Source organism: Serinus canaria, chromosome 1 (genome assembly GCF_022539315.1).
Source record: "Serinus canaria isolate serCan28SL12 chromosome 1, serCan2020, whole genome shotgun sequence".
Taxonomy (NCBI): Eukaryota; Metazoa; Chordata; class Aves; order Passeriformes; family Fringillidae; genus Serinus; species Serinus canaria.
Window position 1 is genome coordinate 66,128,882 of NC_066313.1, and position 26,149 is coordinate 66,155,030.

Here is a 26,149-nt window from a genome sequence, read left to right on the forward strand (position 1 = left end):
ACATATAAGGGTTTTTTTTCTGAAAGAGCAATAGAGTTTTTCTTAAAACTTACCTGAAAAATATAAACAAAATCAATCACAAATCAAAATTGTGGGAATTAATACCAAAATACTAATTTTTTATGCACAAATATGGAAGTTTCTCATTATTTCTAGTTACCTAGATTTCTTCCTTAATTGTGTTCGTAAAGAAAAAGCCAAACATGAAGAAAGAAGGAGGCTATAAATATTGTAAAATAAAACCCAGTTGAGAGAAAAATAGTTTACCCATCATTTGTAAAACTTACATCTCTAGATGCTGCTATTTGATTAATATATTCTCCATCTGTGAAAAGGATATTCTGCCCTTCAGAATGACAATCTGTGAGAGAAAAATGAAGCACACGGCATCAGTTTATATTAGCATACATACACACACTGAACTCTGCTTCTGTCTAATTCATTCTCACTCCAATCAGATCATGACAGTTCTGCTTTGTCTCAAGTGAGATCATACCATTCTGATAATGTGTTATTTTACACTAAGATGTCCTGTCTCACCAAAAGCATGTAATTCTCCTTAGCTCCTGTAAGAGTTATTAGAGCACTTTCCATTGTATAAAATGTGAGTGGTTACATCCCAATATTGAACTGCAAAAAACCACGATTTATAAATCTCACCAAACTATTAACTGAAAATCTAGGGGGTTTTTGAAAACTATTAAGTATATACTTGAATACATAATTTATTGAAAATAGCTCAGATAATTCCAAGAAAATGGGAGGGAAAGAATTCTACCTAAATTAGGAGAAAAAAAAAGAAAAAGACCACTTTCTCTTTTAAACCTAGGTCTCTACACTATTCCTTCTCCCCTTCCTGCACTGATGATGGAGCTACTGGCAAAGATATCATATGGTTAGTGTCTGTCTCATTGATTACCACAAGAAAAAGACCTCTTCCAAAAATAATACAGAACAGCCACTTTACACTTCAAACATTTGCTTCATAATCTAACAAAGATGCAGTATTAACATTTTATCAAATAAATTTAATGCTAAATGGAGCACACATGATGTCTTTCTAGCATAACCAGCAAGTTTGCTGTTTTTATAAAAATACAGCTGAGAACACCCCACAGAAACCCACTGTTTACTTTTTCCTGATACACTGCCCAGTCCAATATAGCGTCTTACCAGGAACAGAAAATGCATTAAAAAGCCTTCAGTAACTTCCACATCTGGAAGCAAAACACCAAAAGTAGACAACATTCCTTCCCCTTAGAGCACAACCTGCTCACAACCAGGAATCACAGAAGGTATGCAGCAAGCATGATGGAGAATGGCAGCAGAAACACTGAAATCTGAAATACTGCTCTCTCAAAAACAATCTCAGATTTAACAACCAAAGGCAGTCCACACTACTAATTCTTTAGGCTACAAAGTCATGTCAGTGATAAAAGAAGCACCAGTAACTGGATGAGAAGTTCCAAAACTAAAATAAATGACATTTCTCCAAAGGTTACAGGAAGCTGCTAAGCATGAAGTTTCCTCGAATGACTGAAAATTACATGTTCACACAAGCAGAACAGCCAAGGAAACAGAACATTCTGGCCACTAGTGGGTCCATAGTACACTACTTAGTCTATTGCTTGAGTCACTTCAAGAAAGGTGAGTCTCCTGGTAAACATTTCTGGAGATTGTTGCTATGTTTGGTAGATCTGTTCTAAGAGAAAATCTAGAAGAGGGGTGCTGTTTTTTAGGTTTTTTACATACATGTTCTCCAGAAGACTTCCTAAAAATTAGCACTTGCTTAGCTACCAAACAGGCCCAGCATTAAAAATCAAATAATTGGGAAGACTAAAAAATGGAAGGCAAACGGAGTATTTGGAAAAACTAGAATAGTGTCTCAGCTAGGAAGAAGCTTGTATGATAAATCCTAAATCTTATTCAATCTGACTTTGTAGATTACTCTGGGGATGAGGATAACCATCCATTCTGTCTGAAGACTGCAATAAGAGAAAAGGTTTATGTACTAAAAGCATGTAACTACAGATATCTGTTAATCACAGCCTCCTTAGAGGCTTCAAAGGAAGCCTCTGTGAAGCATCACCTTCCACATTCATATTGCACATTCTGTACCTGCTAATGCAGCCCTTGAGACCACCTAGGCTACCCTCAGTTAGCAGTACTTTCCACACTAAGGGAATAGTCCTGAGCCTAAGACACTAATTTGCAATTTCAAAGAACACTAAAATCTTATACCATGTGACTTCAATTTCTCCATCTGAAAACAGAAACTGTTTTAAGGTATGCAGTAAACATCACTTTTGAAAGAAATGGCAAAGATGAAAACCTCTGTAATTCAAGTCTAGTCACCTAATAAATTCTCATGGAATTCAGACATTCTTTTATGATACATGGACTGCAAAAACAGACACACAACTCAGGTACAGTGTATAAATCTTGGCAAAGGCCTTAGACACAAGAATGTTGACACATAGCCTGGTAGTTCCAGAAACAAGGCTGGATTTGAAAGATCATCTTTCAGAGTGGAAAGACTGTCCTTTAAAAATAGAAGTTTATGGCTTCAAGAAGCTGATGGATCCTACTGTCTGAGAAAGGAGAAAATAACATTCCATAGCTCTCTGACTTTTCTAAGGTCATGTGACTTCTATCTAGGATCAACTTCTAATCAAATCTCCTAACCTCCTACGCATGCCTTGTATGAATAAATTCTAATACCCTTTTTTAATGCACTACTACCAGCCCAGACATTTGAAAGAGATTAATTCCAGATAGAGCCATGTCTGAATATCATCCCAACTAGGAGCAAATATTTGCTGTGTTCAGCTGTTAGCAAGGTCACTGGCCTCTAGTTCTAGCCAGCATGGCTTTTCAGAACTAGAACAACTTGCAAGTGAGCATAAGACTGCAGTGGGTCAGCCACTACTAGTCAGAGTTAAGTACCAACTCAGTTTTCCTCAGGTCAGACACCTTCCCCCTACCTTCCTTTTATTTTTTCTAATGGGAAAGGAAAATAACCAGAAGTGGACCCCCTGGAATTTGTCCCAGGCAAAAGAACAAGGTCATATCTTCTCACAATAACACACTGAGATAAATGTGTAGAAGTGCACAAAGTAAAACAGCAAAGTTCAAGGACTGAAATACAAAGGACTGGAGTTACAAAGAACATCTACTTTAACACCATCACAAACCATACAAGATGCAACTGAGAGGACAGTTTGATAAATTTCTGAATGGGTATTCCCATTTGGATTTGCTTTTACAAATTGCTGAGAAGGCACACACATTCAATTTGTGCTTTTTTTGCAGTATAAATACAAGGCAGTCTTGCAGAACGACACTTGTCACTGAGATTTGCAAAAACAAGCTAACAGCTCCAAAGGGTAGACTTTAAATGTGCTCAAATCTCTCTCAAGACTTGCATGAGGAACACTGATTTGTTTATAAATGGTAACATAATTAAGGACATCAATGAACCCTACTGTGTAAGAAGCTGCCCTGAGGTGAACAAAGCTGAAAAACCACTCTGAAAGGCAGTTTTTCAGGTCCTTGAATGTGCTGTCCCTGAAATACCTCATACAGCCCCAACAAGGAGCAAGAGCAGCTTAAAAAGACATCCATACTTTAAGAATGTGCAGAAGGTTGCATGGACTAGATTCAACATTCAGAACTTATTTAAAAAATTGTGGTTTGCATTTTAAAGACAAAAATGCTAGAGAACTTTTCTGCGGTTTCAGTCAGTGGTTTCTTATTTATGTCAGGATGAAACAAAAATCTTTCTTCTGATCTACAAAATAAGCCTGTCATTGCTTGATTAAAAAATATTCTTGTGTCCATCTGCAATTTATCTGTGTAGCTGACAACAGATGTATTTCACTAGAACGCCATTAAAGCATGTTCCAGGAACATCCTTATTCTCTCATCAGACTGAAGTTATGAGGATCCTCTGAAAAAGCACAACAAAATGAACACAAATAACCCCCCACAAAACAAACAAACCCCACCCAAAATAAAACAAAAAAATCCCCACACAAATAAACCAAAATCCACCACCAATATAAACACCAGAAGCATGGTCCTCCATCAGTGTTCATTAGCTACCTTTGCTTTTTGGATATACTTTTACCCTAGTAAAAAGCAAAATTGTTCTGTTCATAGTTTATAATTGCCTACATGTAAGAAATCCTGGAAGCAAAGTCATATATGAGCCAAACACTCAAAGTTCAAATGAGAAAGAAAAGAAAATTTTTAGGAAGGAATTTAAATTAAGATGTTCACATATTCTAAAATGTTGCAATATTCTTCCAGTGACTGGAATAAGAAGCCAGGCCTTTAAGTGAAATACTGAAGCTGGTCTGAAGTGAAGCAAATTCATAAAGCAGTCTATTTGTGACCTCAAAATCTCTGTTTCTCTTCTGTTTGCCTGAAAATACAGAACATGTAAACAGCAATCTATACCAAATTTCTCTCATATGGAGGTTCTCACCTGGCAAAGCAACTGTACCGTCTTGTTCCAAAGTTTCAGGGTTTATTCTTATGGCTGTCATACTGTGATTATTCGCATCTCTGTATAATAAATAGCCCTGGCAAGAACAAAAAAAATATATGTGGAGGTATGAGAATACTCTTAAATACATTAACAGATGTTAAAAGGGAAAAATGCAATAATAATTTTACATATTGCTTTAAAATAGTGGAAGCCTTTTACATCAAATGATGATCAACTTGTTCTACTAACCCAAATTTTAACTAAGTTCCACATTAAGAGATGAAATTTGACTCCCTTCCTTCACCTTCTTCATGCCATAGATTAGCATGCTGAAGCTTGTATACAACTTTGAAACCCCGCATTTTAATTGTTATTTATATCTGTATACAAGTAGACTTAGAAGCCACAGCCACAGTAAAAACCAGTGTTTCTGTATCCACTTTTCAAATCAACAGAATAGTCACAGGAATAAGAGGAAGGCAATAGATAATGTTGTCTTATACAGAAGACCAATCATTGATGCATATTAATACATGCATTAAACCCTAGAATAAAAAAAATATTAGTTAACTACTTTGACTCCCACACTAAGACAGTTCCTTCCATTGAAACTACTGGATAAATAAATCTCAGCAAAATGAGGAAAACAAGCCCACATAAAGTAAGCAAAGAGCATTAAAGTAGATAGTAAAGCTTTAATCTAAAAGCAATTATGATGATGAAGTAAGAAAAATCACCTGAATTTAAGGTGATTTTTAACTATGCACCTGAAGGGAAATGACACTAAGGACACCTTTTATCTCTTATGGACACAAAACTAGCAATAAGTGCAAGTTACACACCTTTCTATAAATATAACCACAGAATGACACTTGTCCAAACTGCAGTGCCTTTGGCTACAGTCACTGTGTGAGTACACACACCTGTACAAGCACTCAAAAAGAATCACATATATTTATAGTTATGTACAGAATGTCCAAATATGTAACACCATATAATGAAACCAGAATCCTGTTCCTTTCCGAACTGATAGAACAGGCTCCAGAATTAATACATCCACACCCATTTGTTTTGTGCCAGTGCACCTTCTGGTGATCTGCTTTTGCATTAAATAAAACCAGATTTCATGTGTTTGTGTTTACACAAACACAGTAACTGCAATGAAAGAACATATATTTGTAATGAACAATTTTACTTCAAAAGCGTGGCAAGGAGTATACTAAAAATCACAATGGGACAATGAGATCACTCAGTTAAGAGTAAATATACAACAAATTCAGTAAATTAATTGTTCTCTGAAATACTTTTTTAAATGTTTTGGGGTTTTTTTATAGTGAATAATAAAGGTATAAGAAAAAGTGGTTGATATTCCAGAAACTAACTCTAAAAAACACAAACCATAAAAATATAGTTAACTCCACAATGCCAATGTCAATAATTATCTCTACGTATTGTTTACGTGTGCTCAAATCCTTCCCAACCAAAATAGCACTTCCTTATTTTACTGCAGATGTTTTCATGCCAATTTCTTTTTATAAACAGGTATTTCAAATATTTTTTACATGTTTGTTGTAACAACACTTTTTTACATCCACTGACACGCGCGCACACACACATCAGAACCACACATCAATTGACTGTCCAATTCATAAACTGATGTGCTAAAACATATTTTGCAAAAGTCTTTACAGTGACAACACAAAGCATGAACACTCCATTATTCCTTTCCACAGGCCAGTGATTACAGGTCCATCATTCTCCATAATTTAGAAGCCAGTACCAAAAATATTGTTTTTTATAAAGAAAGTTAAAGGAATGATAAAATATCCATTCAAGCTTACTTTAAGCCAGGGTCTACTTAAACTGCTTATGAGGGACGAGTAGGACTGCACATTTTATATTTTAAGTATTCACTTACCTGAGCATAACCTAACCAAGACTTTTTTTCTTTTCTGTTTTTGATGCGGGATGTAGAATTGTATATATGGCCCTGAAAAGCAAAAAAACTTCCATCATTTAACAAATACCAGAGTGAAAACTCAACACATAATTATTTACCATCTAAGTAATATCTTCAACCAGACTGCAAAGTAAAAATTCTAAGAAAATGTTGTCAAATTGTCATAGAAGTCATCAGAAAAATTTACACAAACTGCAATAGAACTGATTATCAGTAAGCTATGTAAGATTGTCCATGGAAATAGGACATCATAGAAGTTAGATTAAAACACCAAGTAGCACTGATCAGACAAGAAGCAGACACATTACCCTCACTGTCCCGCTATATCCAGAGCCAATTTTGTAAAGTCCATCTTTACATAAGAGATAGAGGAAAAAACCATCACTCTGAAGTAGGCACTGGTCATCTTCATCTACAGATATTTCTTTCAACGGCCATTTGTGCATCAAGGCTGCCTTCTTTATCCCATTACTGAACCAGTCCTGGATTTGGATTTTGCCCACCAGAACTGCCTGTACACTCCGCTGAAGAGAGTTTAAAATGGTTGGCACCTAAACAGTAAAAGAAATAGTGAGTGAAAAAGATGACAATTTTATAAAATGTTGCATTTTCTGTTCTAACTCCAACTCAAGAGAGACAGAGAAATACCAACTCATCTCTAAAATAGGGGGGGGGGAGGTAATTAAACAACACATCTTCTCAGAACTCATGAGAAGTTCTCATTTACATAAATTCCCAGATACAGAGAAGTTTTAGTGCAAGACCTGAATAGTCTGACAAGCATGGCTGCCATTATTGGTGAGGATTGCAGAGATTGCTTGCAATGTCCTTCCTGTCTCTCCCCAGGCAGCTACCAAACTGAAGAGGCAAGCGCAGGAAAGTGCTGTCAAGGACTGTCCTGTACTGTCATTCATTCCCGTGCTACGGACAGTTATTTCCAAAAGCAGCTGGAACAGGGATTCTGCAGAGAAAACACAGCCATTGCACAGATCAGTCACAAAAATCATACAAAACAATTTAACTATCAATGGGAAATTAAAATAGGAAAATACATTCTATCTTTCCTCAGCTATTATGTTCAGAGCTAGTTTCAGACAGAAAAGCATCTTAAATGAACCTGAACTACCTTTAACTTTTCTTCTTTTCAGCCAAAAAACATCAAGTCTGGATAATCACCATGGCTGAAGAAGAAAAACTACAAGTCCTTCTGTCACAGTAGAACACATTAACAAGCAATGGGCCAGAAAGTGTTATTATAGTAAACACTATTCAGTCTACCCCATCACTGAGATGATGTGCAGATCGCTTGTCTACTCTTTATGACCATTACCCATGCTGAAGCACAACTCACCTCATAGGAACAAGCACTTATTTCAAATTGAGGCTTGAAAATTATTTTGATCATATGTCTCTTTCCAAACACTGTTTGGTGGCTGAACTTCTGTAACAATCCAAGTGTGAACAGAAATCCACCTAATTTTTCCTGACATCTGATACAATTAATCACTATGGCAGAAATCAAAAAGTGTCCTTTGCAGCTTTTTAATACTCTATGCATCAATACAAAATAAGTTTTCTGTAGCAAATTACAATCTTTGGAAATGCAATACTGTTAAGTCATAAAACATGAAAAAATATATGAAGTCTAAAGACTTTCTAAAAATTTTCTTTAAACAACTCAGGCTACAGCCTGGACTTCTTTGCTGTTCTATAAATCAACAAAAGAAAATGGGATTTTAACTTAAAGGATATAGTCAATCATGCTCTCAAAGGCATCACAAGTTCAACTTTTATTTTCAAGATCATTAAAAAGAAAATTAATTTTCAGGGAAGCTTTGGGATGGCCAGAGAAAATAAAAACAAGAATTGTGACTCTCTGCTTAGCAGCTCCAAAAAAATTACAAAATTAAACATCTAAGCTATATAGACCACACCAGCACCGTAAGGCCAGAACAGTCAGTAAATTGGAACAGGCATGTTACTACCTCACAAATACTTGCCAAGAACCATTTTCTGCTGTCCAACACAATAACAGGTGTATGTTAATAAAAAATACAGTAAGAGATGAGATTACCTAGGACTTCAGGAGGCTCTGACTGCAGGCCTTCTGGTTGCTGACCTTGGAGCACATTAAGTAGGGCTTGTAAGCTCCTGAGACACAAGGATGGATGAGAAAATCTCGTCTCCTTTATCAATTCAAAGACTTCACACAATCCAACTTCAATGATCTAAAGAAGTAGAGATTTTTCAGAACAGATGTCAATATAATATTTTTAGATCTTCATCAAAAAAGTATATCCCAGTGTTCACTGAACAAGACAATAAAAAATACAGTGTTAAACCAGAATCAAAATCAAGAATCCACCTATAAAACTATACCAGCAAATATTACACATAAGTCAGCCACTACATAAAAGAGCATATCTAAGCAGACTAAGCTTCTTGAAAGAATAAGGAAGCTTAAAATTTTTTGCACAATAAAAGGCAAACTATACCTCTGAGCCCTTCTGATTTCTATCCAGTTCACTCTTTGACAGTCTTCTTTTTCCTTGCTCATTAACGTGAGCCAGCAAACTAGAACGGTCTTGCAACCTGGCTTCACATCCTGAATAACAATACATTTGACAGCTGATACTGGCAGCTCTAGAACTTTCCCCTCCAAAGCCTCTGAGATTATTTTTTATATTGTGACAAAAACAAAGATTAATTGCTAGTCACTAAAACTCCATGTGTACTCATAAAAGATATGCATTAAGCCAACTAACAGAACATGTTTGAAAGCCCTGTTAGAGCCATCTCTAACTTTCCCTTTTAGAATTCCTGACTATTCTGAGATTACAGTCATGCTTCTCTTCACTGACTGCTCCCTTGCACTTCCTTCTCAAACCCCGCATTTAATAATGATGATGAAAGAGAGGGGGGTTACCACATTACAAATAAGCAACTGTATCTTAACTTCACTATGTGTTTTGGTCAGGAGCAGAGCCCCCATACAGACTCACCCTGAGTAAAATCTAAGGAAAAAGACAGAAATGTTAAAATAAATAACACTGTTAATGCAACTGCCACCCATGCTTAAAGCATATATTCTGGCAGTCAGCTCTAAGTTTTACTGGATGCCTTGTAACTTTAATTTGAATCAAATTTAATTTGATTCCCACCCTTCACAAATTATTTTGCCATCTATTTTTTTTCTCAAAGTAAGGATAAAAAAAAAACAAACAAGTCAAGTCCTCAAAGCACAACAGCAATTTTCCTACTAATTACACCTTAAATTTCACATCTGCAATGGAGTATGGGAAAACACATGCAGGGAATCTACAGTGAAAAAACCTGTCAACATAGTAATGTTTTTTCCAGGATCTAAAACTCACCATCATCCTAAAGGCTAAAAAATAAAATACATTTAAAGTACATTTTTATAAATTCCCTTCCTGTTCAGTTATAGTGTCTTTGAGAGAAACTAAGTTTATTCTTTACAATCTTCAGACAGAAGACCTCATCCAAGAGCTGATAGAGGCAGCTAGAGAAAGTAGAGAACATAACACAGTGGGAAAAAGTTCAGAGTTTGGTGAACTTCCACTACAGTAGGAATCAATAAGAGAGTTCTCCTGGGATGTTATCAATTCTGCATAGAGTTTTGTGTTGGTTTTTAAATATCTCAGATCAAGAGATTGAGTGGGCTTCATAAAATAGATCTATTCAGTGTATTATCTCATGTATGTATATCTTACATATATATATATAGTGTGTGAGTGTATCTCTCTACCTCACTCCTCCAAAAGGTGCTCTGAAGGACAGAATAAGCAAATAGCTCTTTTCAAGACATTTTAAGCTTGTTCTCACTGCTCTCTAAAAGGTTTTTGAGCCAAAACAAGCACTACTCTGCTCAGCTTGTGTCACAGCCTTACTGCTCTTACTGACGCTTTCTGTGCTACCATTCTCCCATTCCCTTTGCAACCCCTTTGAGACTTCAGATCAAAAGTTTAAGATTGCTTAACAAAAGGTACCCAAAATTCTAGCCTGGATGGAGACATTGACACTCCTAATTAATTCCTAAAACCCCTCCTATTTCATCTTGAAGTCTTATCTATGCTCTTGTTTTATTTCCTTTATCTTTGCTCTTATTGTGAGTGTTATCCCCAATGCTAACATTTCTATAATTAAAATTACACACTACTTTGACCTAATTTATATTATATACATAGACAAAAAAAGGAGAACATTTACAAAGGTAACAATACCATGATGAATTTTAAAATGTGTAAAGTCAGTTCCCAAAGAAAGTAATCATTCATCTTTTATTTTTTGTTACAACTTAAATTTTTAAATTTTTGCTTAAGGTTATTAACAAAATGTATGCCAGTGCAGGAACAAAGAATGTTTAACACACTTAATTCCACCTCAATCACTTTAATCCAGTATTTGTTTAGTAGAGGGCTTTTATGGATCATTCCTTACTCAGCCTTAAGTTTAAAATCCTGGGGGGGTGGGGGTGTGTGTGTGTGTGTGGGTGTGTGTGGGTGTGTGGGTGTGTGAGGGTGAAAGGTGTGGGAAATACCTCTCCTTTACTCTGCAAAATGCAAATCTTTTCAACAGAACTGAACCTACTCCATTCACCATTAGCTAAGATACTAAATAAATAAGGTAGCAAACAAGTATCAGAGGCAAAGGTAAGTATTTCCTGAGAAACCAAAAATATAAAGCTATCACAGCAAGTTACTACATTCGATTAGAATGTGGAGCTGTCAGTACCACTAAGGGCACTAAAGCCAAAAAAGGGAAAAAATAATTGACAGTTACCGCAATTACATGCATACCCAGCAAACATCTTAGGAAGCATTCCACCAAATTATTCCCATTATTAGAAATACTTATTCTTTTTGGAGGGTAAAGCAAAAAAAAGCACCCTTTACCATTATGAGCAGGTAGCCCCTCAGAGACATAAGAGCTGCCTTATTTGCATCATTTCTGTGTAGATTTTGAGGCAGTAGGTGTTCAAGTACCAACACTTTAAAAGGAGTGCAACTTGAATGTTTACCTGACATTTGGGCAGGTACATAGATCATCCTAATTCACTAAATGATTCTGAACTAGATGGACTACAAATAAAACTACAGCAGTGTTCTAAGCAGCTGGCTTATACTGTTGCTCTTTAATGCCAAAAAAGAATATACCAACCTTAGATGACATACATGGAACACTTTAAGTGGTATCAGTTACTTGCCTTTGGAAGTTTAATAGGTGGCTCTTTGGGCTCCTCTTCTTCATCACTGTCTGAATCCCCACTCTGGACACTGTTCTTTGAGGCCAAAGACACAGACGCTTCCTTTTTCTGCCACTCCAACACACAATGGCGGACATTGCAGTAAACATTAAAAGCTGAAGGATTGCTATGTAATCTGATATCTGGTATGGTTATTGTACTCTCTAGGCTTTCAGTCTGAAAAACAAGATCAGTTTTCATTTTAGTTTATTGGTTTAGTAAAGTTTCAAGCTTTGCTAAATATAAATAATCTCTACAGTCTCAATTTTAACAGATCAAACTATTTCCCAGCTAGAGACGACTTTCCAGCTGAAGTACCAGGTCTATTTCAGGCAGGGAAGAAAGGAAGAAGAGTAAGACATTTAAATAAATTCAGTCACACTTTAGCCTCTACCTCTCCTAACTTGATGAGAACACTGTGACTAAAAATGACATCAACTCAGGCTACAAAATGGTCCAAACCTGTGCCACACTGGTAAGAATAGCAGAATCAAGCTTTATCTTCTCAACAGCAGTCTGTTTTGGAGGTTTTAATTATAACTGAATTTTAAAATGCATGCCTTGCTATTCTAGTTGTTAGTTTTAACCTGCTGGTAAATACTAAAAATTTAAGATTGTTTGTTAAACATATACTAGAAATTAAGAAAACCTGCTTGTTTTTTCATTAGATGAAAACTGATGACAAGTGTAAAAACTCCTGTCAGGATGCTGCAGATAACAGTTTTGAGAATAATAATCTAATGGACTAATTACTAAATAAAGAAATCAAGACCTATGACTTAACAGGACACCATGCTGTTTTCAGAAGCCCTGAGCCACAAAGTATGAGCTGGGAAATTGTTCTGAGAAGTTACCACTACTATGGCCCACCTTGGTACCTACTACCAGTACATTATTGTCAGCCTTGGCCAAGACACAAAGGAGCCTTCATGAGGCTGTCACTGGATTTGGAAAAATAACAAGAGAAAACATTTTTTAAAAATATCTGCCCTGTACTTTTCCAGTTTGAAACAGTAAGATGGGAGAGGAGGTATGACTGACTTGAAAAAACAAAACTCCACAACAGTTAATTCCCAGACAGGGTTACACTTTCTATTTGGTTGTGTACTGGCAAAGACCTTACTGGTATCAGCACAGGCTTTTAAAACTGGACTTCAGGCATATGGGAGGAAGCAATTCTCTGTAAGAGCTTGCTGTAGACAGAGAGCACAAAGACCATGTAAGGAGAGAAGGCCCAGGTTAACAGTGCAGGACAATTTGCTTGACCATGCAAGGCAAAATGCAGGGGATTATTAGGCCAGACAGACTCAGGGTCATGACTAACTTCACAAGGTCATTTCTGGTTTCATTCTTGAGGGACAAGGGGAGGAAGGGCACAGTGAGAGTGGAGGCTATTTGTCTTTACTTTTGTTTTATTAATAGGGTATTAATACTGTGCATTGCCACATTCATCTGGCATGAAATTACGCAGTGAATTATACTACAGTGATTTGAAACAGATCACTGAGAGCAGTGATGGGAAGGAGAACATTAAACTAGCAGAGGAGAGGTAGAAGGAATTTGAGAACCAGTGAAGTGGGTAATATTTTAATGGGGTGATTGTTTTTCTACAATATGGTTGCCACAATTTTCTACATCAAAACCACTTTTATCTGCACATACATTTTTATTAATACCAGAAACAACACAAGACTTTAAAACCTTTTAACACTGTATGTTAAAAAAAAAAAAACAAAAAAATTTCAAAATTATTTGGAAATATTTCATCATTCACATATTCCTTGGTTTTGACTGTACTGGAATATATTTGCCTATCCTTCCTTTCCATTATAACTAAAGTTACTGCAAGCTAGAACATTAAGAAACAATGTTTTACGATGCAACATATTTTATCCAACACATTGTGTGTTAATTTTTCTCACCTGCATCAGTGGTAGCAGTAAGCACAAAAATATAAAGATAATGAAGTAGGAAAAATAAACAGCTGGAAAAAGTTCCCTACACAGATACTCAGGTTTGGCGGTTTTTTCTTTAACTCAACAAAACTTCTGCCATTAAGGAGTGAAAGATAGCAAAGTTTAGTCCCTGTTCAATATTAGTATCTTTGAAATAGTAAAGCTCTTGTTAGAAATCCCACAATATTAATCAGTACAAGAACCCAACACACAACCTCATTAGTTATTCCAGTATCAAACTGAATCAAAATAAATTTGGATTGACCCCCTTGATAACGAGCTCCTACATGCTTTGAGGTTTGACACCAGAAAACAATGGTTTTAAGATGTAACTCTTCTGTTCATCAAGTACCCATACACATGACCCCAAAAGTTTTTGCAGCTCCTGTTAAGGCAAATAAATAGTACAAGCTTTCAGCTTTAAAGCTAGCTCAGTTGAATGGCACAGGTTAAATTCCTCAGTAAACTTAGCTTACTAAAGTTTTTTACTGACAGTTACAGGAAGAGAAAGGTATTTCAGAGGCTCCAGATATTTATCTGAAAGTTCACTTATCTATTAAACATTGTAACTTCTGTGAAGAGTTTCCATTCCAATTCTTTTTTGTCAGCTCAGCTAAGTCTTTGATCCTGAAGAGCCTAAGGTCTGTAGCTCATATAGTCTCATTTGAAACAGACTGGCCAAACTGTTAAACCAGCAGAGATAATTTTAGACACTACAGTGCTAGATAAAAATCAATGTATGTTTTCTTGCCTATTAATAACAAGCTGACTAATTTTCAGAAAGAAACTCCTTATTCTCAATACTTTACACCTATTAACAAGTAAGCACTTCAACAATTCTACCTCTGTTTTCAGTGTTCTGCTTTTCTACAATGGTGCATGAACAATACCTGCATACACTAATTGCCTACAGAGACTTCAGTACAGCTCAACACCCTCCAGAAACTTCATCATAAGGTAAAAAACACTGCTGTGATTTGTGATGGATTTGCTCAAGTCTAAGGGGTTTAACTATAATACTTATAGTTGCTAGGTCTTCAAAACAAACATCTGTTCAAAAGTGGATGCATATAATAAGCAGATTCTACAAGCATCACATTCTTAGATTTCCTTTACCTAAGGCAAGAACAGAGCTGACAACAAAAAAAACCACTAAAACTTTCTGCCCCTCTAATGCAAATGCTCATTCAGTGAGCAGCTTTTTTTGTTGTTTTTTCTTTTCTTCAACAGTGATAAAGTATTCAAAACAGACATCAGAAGCTTTTTCCATATGAAACAAATGTTCTTCCTTTCCAGATAACAGATTTCTAACTTCACTAAGGTCAGATACATTGAACAAGTCAGAAAACTGGGATTTAAGTTCGTCCCATCATCAGCTGAAAGTTTACTTTTCTGCAGCTAATTAATACCTTCTACACAATCATAAAAACTTCCCCAAAATTATGAGACTCATGATATCATCTGTACAATCTTGCTGCGGACTCAGATTTCATGGTAGAATAGATCAGTAAGAAAATATAACCGATACCTGTACCTACAGAACCTCAGTAATTCTTTTATCAAATTAATAAAGTCTACTTTAACTTACAATTCTCTTAATGACGTTGCATTTCATGTTGGCACAAAATACATCTACATCGTCAAGAAAAACAGCAGAATATTAAAGCAAAATGTTAATCAACTTCTAAGAACTCGCTAAAGCAATTTATTGATTTTGCACAGATCCTGAATTATTAATAATCCAAACAGATTGCTCTTGAGCTATAGGATAAATTATTTCAGAAAGAAACAACACCTAACAGCCTGTTTTCATGGTGTTAAGAGTACTGAGAGTCACATGACACTTGGAATAAGATGAAGTACAGCAATCACTTTCTCTGCCTCTGAATGTCCAATTCTTAACGGGTGCTGGAATACTGCAATTCAAACTACTCATTACATTTGATTACAAACTCAGCTTCCAGAGTGCCTAAGAAGATGAGATGATAGCTTCTATACTAGTTTTCCTCCCAAAGCATCAGGTTTCTTGGAAAATGAAAAGAGAAGAGAGCTTACAGACTGGAAAATAAAATTGTGCTGTTTGATTCAGTACTTTTCATGAGTTGTAACTGAGTGGGACATTCTGAATCTTTGCTTTTTGACTTCGTGTCACCAAAAATTAAATGTGCACCTTATCAAATGAAGATACATGGTGAAACATACAATGTAAAACTTAAATATCCACCATTGGTGAAGACACTTTTAATACACAAAGATTTTATTTCTTGTGTGTTACTTTTTATTTTCTGAAAGGTAAGACTTTCAGAAAAGGGAGAGAATAAAGTGCAGATGCTCACACCCTGATGCCTGGCTTGTCCTTGTAAACATATAGTCCTGGCTAACTAGAAAAATGAATTATGTAGGAGAGGGTAAACAGCACAGGTTTGGTTCAAAAGATAAGAGCAACCTACTCCTAATTGCTCTTCTCAGTTAGCCTTTTGTAATGTTCCACTACACTCAAGGATAGCAGTGGGAAAAACCAAAACCCTCTGCTCTCCTTTACACATCTCACACATAAAGAAACTGTTTTCCCTAAAGATGAAACCCATACACATAACTTATTTTCTGACCTACTTGTTTTCTTCCTCTTGAATCAGATAACTGTGGTAATGGTTTATTCTTAACCATGATGGAAATAGACTATAATCTAAGAGAGGAAAGTGAATCTGCTGTTAAAGATGGGTCAGGTTATAATAACCATCTGATCTAATCCATGTGTAACACTAAGAAGAGAAGCTCACCCAATTCTTTTTCAGACAATCAAAAGATCTCTTAGAAAGGGATGCCCTCTTGAGGTTGAAATACCAAATACAGAAGGCACTGAAAACAATGCTAAATTATTTGAGAACCTATGAGACAATGATTCATCCCAGTCAATCTGTTTTATACATCTATTCATTAGCTTACAATGAATTTGTCTGCTACATTAACCTCCCCCTTAATGTTTTATTACTCCCATTTGTAGAAAGATAAAAAAGTCATAGTTTAAAACTTCTGCATTAACTAAACAGGTAGACACCAATAATTTCTAGTACAACCTGTGTTTGGTGGACTCCAATTTTTCAGCATTCTTCAAATAACATTATGTAAACAGAATATGGGGAACTGTGGTCTTCTGTGTAAGTCTCTCTTAATCCAAGTGTCCTAAGCAGCACTTGTATGAAATAACAGCAAAGGGGGAAAATATCCAGGGTGTCTGAAGGGGGAAGGGAGGGTTAGCAGCATTATTTGTAGAGTTGGGAAAAGTTACGTGGCCTTGTAATTTTATGGCTATATTCTTTGCCAAAAGAAAAAAAAAAAACTGGGGAGGAGGCAGGTAGAGAATCCAAGGTGCTACGCCCATGTCTAACAATCAGATACTTGTTTTCTATAAAGTCACTTATGCCAGCAGTGAATTTCTAAAGCCAAAATGGACTGCATCACATAGAAATCTTTTATACCTACATTTAAAAAATGGATACTAAACCACAAACCCAAAAATTAGTGATAGTTCAAAGACCAGTGATCATAGCATGACCCACCTTAGAAACAAAATAAGGCTCTAACTACTGAGCTGTTTAAACATCAACTAGTTTTATACCTAAAATGTTCTAACATTTAATGCTTAAATGGCGGAAATAATTTTCTTCCACTTGCTCAACAATTGCTTCTCTTTTAAATTTCTCTCCTCTTCCATTATGCAACCATTTTTAGTAAGCACAGGATATAAATAAATTTTTGGGTTACTTCATCTTACTCTTCCTTTAAGACCCTCTCTGCCTCTACTAAGTACATTAAGAGAAAGCTTCCATCTCTGTTCAGACTAAAAGACCCTGTTTCCTCAAAAAATAAACTGACACACACAAACTCTACTGCTCCGAATGTCCAGTAGTGAAAGATTTTTCAACCTACTCTATTTTAAAGCATCCAAATGGAAGCTCACATTTTCCTGACAATAGACACATCTATTTTCAAACATTCCAGTGCAAAAATTAACACTGTGCTGATTCTGCCATATTTAGCATTGGGATGAATTAAAAAGTACATAAAAAAACAAAACCAAAAAAAACCCTCCATCAAAAAAAAAAAAAAACCAAAAAAACCAACTACAAAAAACCAATAAACAAAATCACCTCTCTTTGTCAGTTTCATAACCTCAAGACATGAAGCTGGTTTTATCTTTCCCTTCTCTGCTACATTTTTCAGGAAATACACAATTTTTTGCTATCATGCTGAAATATGCTGGAGTGCCTTTCTATACACAAGTCACTCAGAATGTAGAGCTATGTTCTAATGGTCAGCCCTGGTCTCCCTCAGACACTGCCTAGATAATGGCATGAGTAAAAGACACACAAAAATCCATTATGACCTTCAGAGATATGAATCTCAATGCTTTAAGTAGAAACTGACTTTAACCAAGAAAAATCTTGAGAACTCCTTCCACAGGGATGAGGTGAAGAGATTATCAGTTAGTGCCATATCTGTAACTACTCACAAGAACTAGCCTTTAGTATGTTCACATTGTCTTGGCCAAGGATCCGGCCGCTCCATCTATCCAATACAACTAAATTTAAGAACTACATTTGACTCCTTAGCTTGTCAACAGCCATTCTGTATTTAGCTTTCTACCTGGCAGTAAAACTAGGGTCCCACCAACCAGATAGACAAGGGTCCCTTTATAGTATAACAATGATCAAAGCCAAAGAGTTATCTTATTTTAAAAACACACGTTTCTGGCACCAGACAGAACACACAAACTAATTACATTCTGCAATAATTCTTCAAATTTCTAACTTGGCTTTCTTTGTTGACAGTGGGTTGATAAAGTCATGGAGAGGACAGAGCTAAAACTTCTTATAGCAACTGAAGAAAAGACTGAGAAATTCAGTTTGGACCACAAATATTTTACTGTTCAGTGCTGAGAACAGAAATGAAGATAAGCTCTTTCTATATCTAGTCGGAAGCTGCACTACTCGAGATAAGCAGAATAATCTGGTAAGTCTCCAAAAATGCAATACCAAATGAATAGATAGAGGGTTTGCTTCACCCTCCCAAAGCCATCTGTCTTGAGATACAGTAACTACATGAGGTTTGGCAAATAGGGATAAGATGGCCAAGTAGTTCTACAGTGCATTTGTATATAAGGACATTCAGCTGACTAGAAAGGGTTTTCACTGGATATTTCAGTGGTTCTGTCCTTCAGAACCATTCCAAAACTGAGTTCTCTTTCTACAAGCTTTCACACCTGCAGCAAGCCTTCCAAGACAGTAGCTTAGAGAAATAATAGCTCTCTAATAGAGAAAGAATGCAGCACAGCAGTATTTTAAAATAGCACTGCTTCTGCATAAATTTATTCTCTCTAAAGAATAAAGATATAAACATTTTTATTAAGCTCACTGTGTGGTTCCCATGCATTTAAAGTGATTGAAGGCAGGGGTTACATGGGGAGAAAATATGAATAGAAACACTTAGGTATCATTTATTACATTTTCCATTATGGAGGAATTTTCAGATGTAACTTTGTAGTCCTTAGAATGCTCCCTTTCTCCTTTAGCCAATATGGCAAACTCTGTAGCACTAGTCTCTAACTGTTTGCTAGATGCAGATCTCAAAATTTACCTCTAAGACCAACATGCTTAGCTACACTTGGAGAACTAAAAAACACTGTTCACATTATTTCCTGTTGAACATTAGCACCAAAAGCAGTTGAATAAGGTTAACATTGGTATCACAGTCACGTAAAATATAGTAAACAGACAATACTGGTCTACTATTAAATCCTCTAGACAAACACATTGTTAGTCACACTTAGGTGTTCTTGCATTTCTCTCAAATGAAGTTACTCTCATTTTTGAGTCAGGACTTTGTCAATTAGTTACAGGCTTACCTTGTTGCGTGTTTTTACTTTCAATTTAGTCTTCTGTTTTCTTTTCAACTTTTTCTTGCTAAAAAGTTTCTTACTTCTGAAAAAGAGAAAAAAAGCAATGAGAACAATAGAAATACACTCCCTTCTATACCTCATGGTAATAAGCACAGAGGGAAAAACCGTCAGAAGCACTCAATTTTTTTTCTCATAGGCAAAGGGAATAATCACAGGTAGAATTTCAGAGTATAAACCAGAATACAAAGCACTTAAAATTGTGTTTTCCAAATGTTCCACTGAATTATGGACCTTTACTCTCATCAATTTAAGCAGAATACATGCTAGGAGAGAAACAAGTCTCTGAGCTTTCTATTGTCTTGCCATATTGTTTCTAATACAAGTTCCTTAGTGCCACAGCAATGCTAGAAGCTAGAATTATTGACAATTCTCAGTAAAACAACCTGTTAGTACAGAATGTTGCCTTGTGAAGTCTTTATCACACAAAGATTCAAGCCTTCCAAGACAAAATGTAAGCTTTAAAAATATATCATTTAGCAGAAGATTCAGCTGATGGAAGAAACTGCACTTTCTTTACCTTTTGTTTGGACTTTTTCCACCCTCACTTTATAGACTTAATGTCCATCCCTTTACATTACATATCTAGCTAACACACACTTCTCTAAGCTCATTTAATCCTCTCCTGCCCACACCTCATTCCTACCACACTCTTTTTGACCTCCATTTTACTACCCAGAGGGAAAAAAAACCAAACAAAAAAACCCACCATACAAGAAAGACAACATATGCACACATGCTGAGATTATTTTGAAGTGCATGTTTTTTAACCTACTGTTTTTTCAGATTATTAATTCTACCAAAAAAAAAAAAAAAAAAAAAGGAAAAAGTAATATGTAACCTATGCAGCAGCATACAGCTCACCTTCCATAGGACTTCAAGCAAAGGCTACTAACATTCCTCTGTACCACAAACTTTACTCAAATAGCTGACAGTTCAGATTAGCTGAAAAACAAAAAACTATTACATCTGAAAATCCCAGGCAGTGAGAAGTTGCATTTTCACTAACAGACAAAGAATCAGAAGAATCTTAATACTTTATTCAAACAACTTTGTTCTAAATAAAAATGCTGAGGTTCTAAAAGAATAGTGGTTAATGTCCTGTACAGCATTCAGACTTCAAGAATATAGAAGCCTCATGGTCCAGCAGTTAAAAGCTGGAAAAACTGAAGCCTGACCAACAGCCAGCAGTGAGAATACAAGCTCAAACAAAGAATTCATGCAGAGGATGCCAAGAAAGCTGCCTCCTAGAAATTTCACTACTTTTCCCCTCTTGACCTATATTAAGAGGAAGGTATATTCCTCAAGACACTTCCTGCAGAAACAAACCAGCTCACCACTTTGCTTATAAGGAACAAACACCATTATCCAGGAGGTAAAAGAACTGATTCAGTGAGCAGTGAGCAGGAATTCCCTCACCATCCCCAAAAAGTTAAAGATGACTGCTCAAGGTTCCCCCAACAGAAAAGTTTCAATAGGTAACAGTGTACAAGCTATTTAAGAAGCAAGGAAAAAAAAATTTCATATAGCCTTTACTGCTCAAATTTCAGCTATCAAACTCCATATCTAACTCACTATTTAGTTCCTCTTTAATTAGACATATTTCCTTACTATCATTTCATGCAGTTAATTCTTATTCTGCTGTCAAACACAAAGAACAGTGCAGCCCTTTCCATTCTGTAGCCACTCCATCTTCTGCTCTGGACCTAATGACCTTTTATGAAACTTGCACCCTAACTTTCAGTTTAAAAGTCCTGATGAAAGTATCTTCTGGGCTCTCTCAGTCCATACCACACATAAACCATGTTGACCAAAGCTGAAAACAATACTTGTTGTTTGCTGTTAGGAAGAGGAAGAAGAAATGTCTCATACGCCTCCAAGGTCACATTTAAACTGCATTCCAGGTATTATTTGGCAGCTCCACAGCAATATGGCACAGCAGACCTATTTAACACAGACTAGCTTAAAAACATTTCTCTGCAAACCTCAAAATTGAGCTTCCAATACTCTTTTTCTATCTGTGCTAATAATTATGCCTTTTAAACACAATATGATTTGGACTTACCACAGACAACTTGATAAGCATAGCTTTTTCCTTTTTGTTTTAAAAAATACTAATTCAAGTTGCCAAGACATTTCAAATTTAATCCTTCCTGCCAAAATCCTTGAAAACTCTCCAAATTTGTTACAGTCTGCAAACATTAAAAACACTTTTTCATCTTGTAAATATTTCACTGGACCAATCCCTGTAATTTTTGCAAGTATTTCTTCACATTTACGAATACATCTGAAAAACCCCCAAATTAAGCCTTTTCCCTCCCCCCAAGACTGGGCTCATTTCCATAGTAACAAAACCTCTGCCATTTGGCAGATTACCTTCATTTGTCATGACACCTACACAATGTTTTTTCCAATTAGCAAACAGGAAAGATCAGCAATGGGTTTACTGATGGTGCTAAGATCTCCCTCATTCATACAACAACCATTAAAGATGTTGCAAACAGCAGCACAGTCTGACTGCTCTACTGTGGCAGTCTTTATGTTCAGCAAGTTTTGGGCTTGAATAATTTGGGATAAAAATGCCATAATAAGAATTCACAATTATGTCCCTGTGTTTTCTAAAAACGAAACTTCAAGGAGCTGGGAAGTATACTTTCTTCCATTTCCAAGCAACCTTCATAAGAAGTAAGCAATTAATTGCTAAAAAATACCTCATCACACGAATTTTATAAATAGTTCTGAGCAACCTACAATAACTATGCTAAACTAAAGTATTCACACTAAAGTATTCACAATGTATCTGCATGTAACAAAGATACATATGATTGTTCACAGTTCTACTGTTACATACCATAACACTAAGATGGTTTTAATATTCAGAAAAAAAAGACACTAAAACCATATACCAAAAAACTAAGGCGTTTTAATATTCAGAAAAACATGGGCAAATATATTCATGGAAAACAATGTTAAGCAGATTATGAGCAATTTCCTGTTGGAAACCACATGTGTTAATTATAACCACAACTCCTCTACTACCTGAAGATTAACAAGATCTGATATAGCTCAGCTGGATTTTTTAGCTAAATTAATAATTATATTGCTGGTTAACAATTGTAAGCTGCTGCTAGCTGTCATTTGTAAAAGTCTTGGTACTCTGTGCTGACCAGCTTCCGCTGGCAAAAGGTCTTCAGCCTTCAACTTCTATCTCAGTTGTTGATACCATTTAGCTCACAGAAAACAAACACTCATTTTCAGCAAATCTCAGGCAGGCTTTCTGCAAACTGCTTCAAAGCATTATAACACTGGAGACCAGATTTTGACCTGAACCACAAAGCAAGTGCAAGTCAAATGAGCACAGAACATAAAGACACCTTGACAAAAAAATACTTGTGGCAAATGGACAGAAAGAGTGAGTGAATGCCTTTATAGAAAAATCTGTTAAGAATAAAATAAAAAACAAAAATCTTCAACCTTGCAATATAAAATAATTGCCTCAAATCAAAGGCAGAAATAAAAAAAAGGAGGGGAAACGGAAAGGCAGGCAATAACCAGTTGCTTGACAATTTAAAATAGGTGAAATGGCTGTTTAAACTACATGATTGCAACTTCTAATCAGGCTTGTAGCACCTGTAGCAGGAGAAGTAAAGGCATGCTTTAGTTTATTTGCTCTAAACCAGAAGTAGCAATAGCTAGCACATGGACTATTTGATGCATTATTAGAAGAACACTGTTCAGTGTCTCAACACCACTGCTCTTACTGTTTAAAAGAGAAGAAGAAATGCAAATAGAGCATCTTCCCTCAAGGTGCAACTGTAATTGATAAGCTTAAATTTGAGAGGGAAGCTTTCCATGTTGAGTGTGTGCTCCTCCCCTCAATGCTGTTACTGAATTACTCAACATGGACTAATGTTATGTTAGTGTTACACCTGCATAATATCTTCTAGACTATATGTTATACGAAGTGTGTGTATAATAAGTGGAAAAAATATTATTCCGGCTCTGCTGCTGAGGCAGAAAACGAACAACAAAGCCTTATTTAAGGGCTGTCTGACCTAAAACCGTTGCTTCTGAAACATGGTACCAAAGACAACGGTACCTAGTACAGTATTAGACACAGATCTGCTGTTGAATCTTTGAGTACACTTTTGAAAAATTTGTGGAATTTAGTAAACCACATGCTAACACAAACTCAATTTTTTAAGACTTCCAAATGACTTTAACTCAGTGCATTTGTCTAAACTCACTTGCTCTGCTTCAAGGGCTACCCATCTTTGGGAAGAAGTATACTGTTGACAGGACAGGTCTAGCCAAGAGCTGCTGTGCTCAGACAAATGACAAATATATTCTGTTACTCTGTTTCCATAAGTGTTAACTCAACACAGTTAGCTTAAGGATTCAAGGGCTTGTGGAAATTTCCTTACGAGGCAGCAGCCACTCAGTAAACATTGAAAATGAAACAGTCAGGTTTGTGGTATGAAACAATTCTTTTGTTTCTCCATTAGGTGAACTATTGCTGCTGGTGATCAGCTTGGTTAGACAAGATGAAGGAAGCATTTGCTTCTGAACAGCCCAAAGTGAAATCCCAAACTCAGATTGTCAAGGGCATCACAACAGCAAGCCATTATCACTCATCATGTAGTGAGGAATGATACACTTATAATGTAGTCATCATCAAGTTTGAAGGTGTTTCATCACAGCATCATTTTACTGGATGCAGTAGCAGTGCAGGTGAAGTTCAGAAACCTGAAAGAAAGGAGCAAGACAACCCTAGACTTCCTAAGAACAGACCTCATCAGTCAAGAACAGCCTGTTGTTCATCAGTCTTCCTTGAAGAATCCACAGGATACAGTTCCCTGGAGAGAAAAGAGTGCAGAAGAGCTCTCCAATGGAAGCAGTTTGGGGGAGCTGACTCATGTTCACACAACTTGCAACGCTATAACTGGAATACCACCGCAAGCTCTGGGTGCCCCAGAAAAAGAAACACTTGTTTACGGGAGTGAATCCTGAGAAAGGCCACTAAGATGGTTAAAGGACTGGAGGTTCTGTCATATGAGGAGAAACCAAGCAAGCAGAGATTGTTTAGCTGTGAAAAGAGAAAACCTGTGAGGGTAGGGGTGGAATAGCCTCCATGTGAACATCTCCACTTCTATCTGGTGGGAGAGAGCAAAGATGATGGAAACATTTTCCTAAGCAATATCCACTGACAGGCCAAGAGACAAAGGAGAAAAAAAAATTAATACAGGAAGTTCCAATTTTACCTTAAGTTCCACCTAAAGTAAAAATGGTAAAAGATAGGAACAGGCTGCCCTGTGAGAGCCTACACATTCCCCTTCCTTGAAGACACTGAAAATACAATTGGACAATGTTCAGAGCAACCTGCTCTTGTTGATCCTACTTTGAGCGCTCAACAGTCTTCAGAAGCCCCTTCTAATTTCAACTATTCTGTGATCTTCAGCATTTGCTTATAAAACAAAGTAAAATTTGACTGTACAATAAAAATGCTTCTGCATTGTGGAAAGAGTGTATTTTTTCTCATTCTGAGTTTTGCATTTCTCCTGGTGTTATGCCATGTTTCTGATTATGCTTCCAAGAAGAGACATACTGAGCTTTTCATCTGTTCACCATCTGGATCAGCAAACAGACATCAAAATCAGGCATAGGAGCAATTTCTATGGGAATTAGTCAGCATAATCAAACCTACAATAGTACACAAAGCTAACAAGAGAATGAGGGATGAAAACTACCTTATCACACTTAAAATATATGCCTGCATTAAGACAATCCAGTCACTTGAATTGATCCACACTTTCTTGGACACAACCAACACCCACAGGTACATTAAGAAGGGCATGAAAAAGAACATGCTTATATGCAACAATCAAGAGCTTCTCTGTGTAGATGAACCAACATGGGCACTGTACAGAATCTTTAACAAGACTTTTTTTAAAAAAGCTTGTGCACACAGCATGTCACCTGGAAAATTAAAACATAATTTGTCAAATGAAAGGAACTCTAGCATCAGTGAAAAGAGTGTCTGGAAAGAACCCCAAAAGGTGAGCATTTCCATTTCCTGGTCTATCACAGGCTGATTGTGAGTCAGCAGTGCCCTGGCAGCCAGTAGAGCCAACCCTGTCCTGGGAGCCCAGCATCATCAGCCAGGCAAGGAGTGGATTGATCCCTCTGCTCTGCACTGGGGTGGCCTCACCTCAAGTGCTGGGGGCAGTTTTGGGCACCACAGTGTAAGAAAGACATTAAGCTGTTAGCATCCAAAGGAGGGCCAGGACTACAGTGAAGGGTCTGGAGGGGAAGCTGCATGAAGAGCAGCTGAGGTCACTGTTCAGCCTGGAGGAGACTGAGGGGAGACCTCACTGCAGTTACAGCTTGCTCATGAGGGGAAGAGGAGGAGCAGCCACACATCTCTTCACTCTGGTGACCAGGAGAGGACTTGAGGAAATGGCATGAAGCTGAGTCAGGGAAGTTTAGGCTGGATATCAGGAAAGTGTAGTTCATATATACG

General features: G+C 36.5%; 1 protein-coding gene across 17 annotated transcripts in view; it reads right to left on the bottom strand.

Moving 5' to 3' along the window:
* The window catches only part of MYCBP2 (MYC binding protein 2), a 168,285-nt gene that overhangs the window by 127,579 nt on the left and 14,557 nt on the right, over positions 1 to 26,149 (bottom strand). For all 17 annotated transcript variants that reach the window (XM_050972392.1, XM_050972403.1, XM_050972438.1 and 14 more), the window contains exons 2-9: positions 19,579 to 19,654; positions 11,680 to 11,895; positions 8,527 to 8,680; positions 7,217 to 7,413; positions 6,761 to 7,003; positions 6,411 to 6,482; positions 4,490 to 4,586; positions 288 to 361 (exon numbers count right to left, since the gene is read on the bottom strand). In XM_050972392.1, coding sequence (XP_050828349.1) covers positions 288 to 361; positions 4,490 to 4,586; positions 6,411 to 6,482; positions 6,761 to 7,003; positions 7,217 to 7,413; positions 8,527 to 8,680; positions 11,680 to 11,895; positions 19,579 to 19,654 — 1,129 coding nt within the window. The remainder of the gene's footprint in view (positions 1 to 287; positions 362 to 4,489; positions 4,587 to 6,410; positions 6,483 to 6,760; positions 7,004 to 7,216; positions 7,414 to 8,526; positions 8,681 to 11,679; positions 11,896 to 19,578; positions 19,655 to 26,149) is intronic.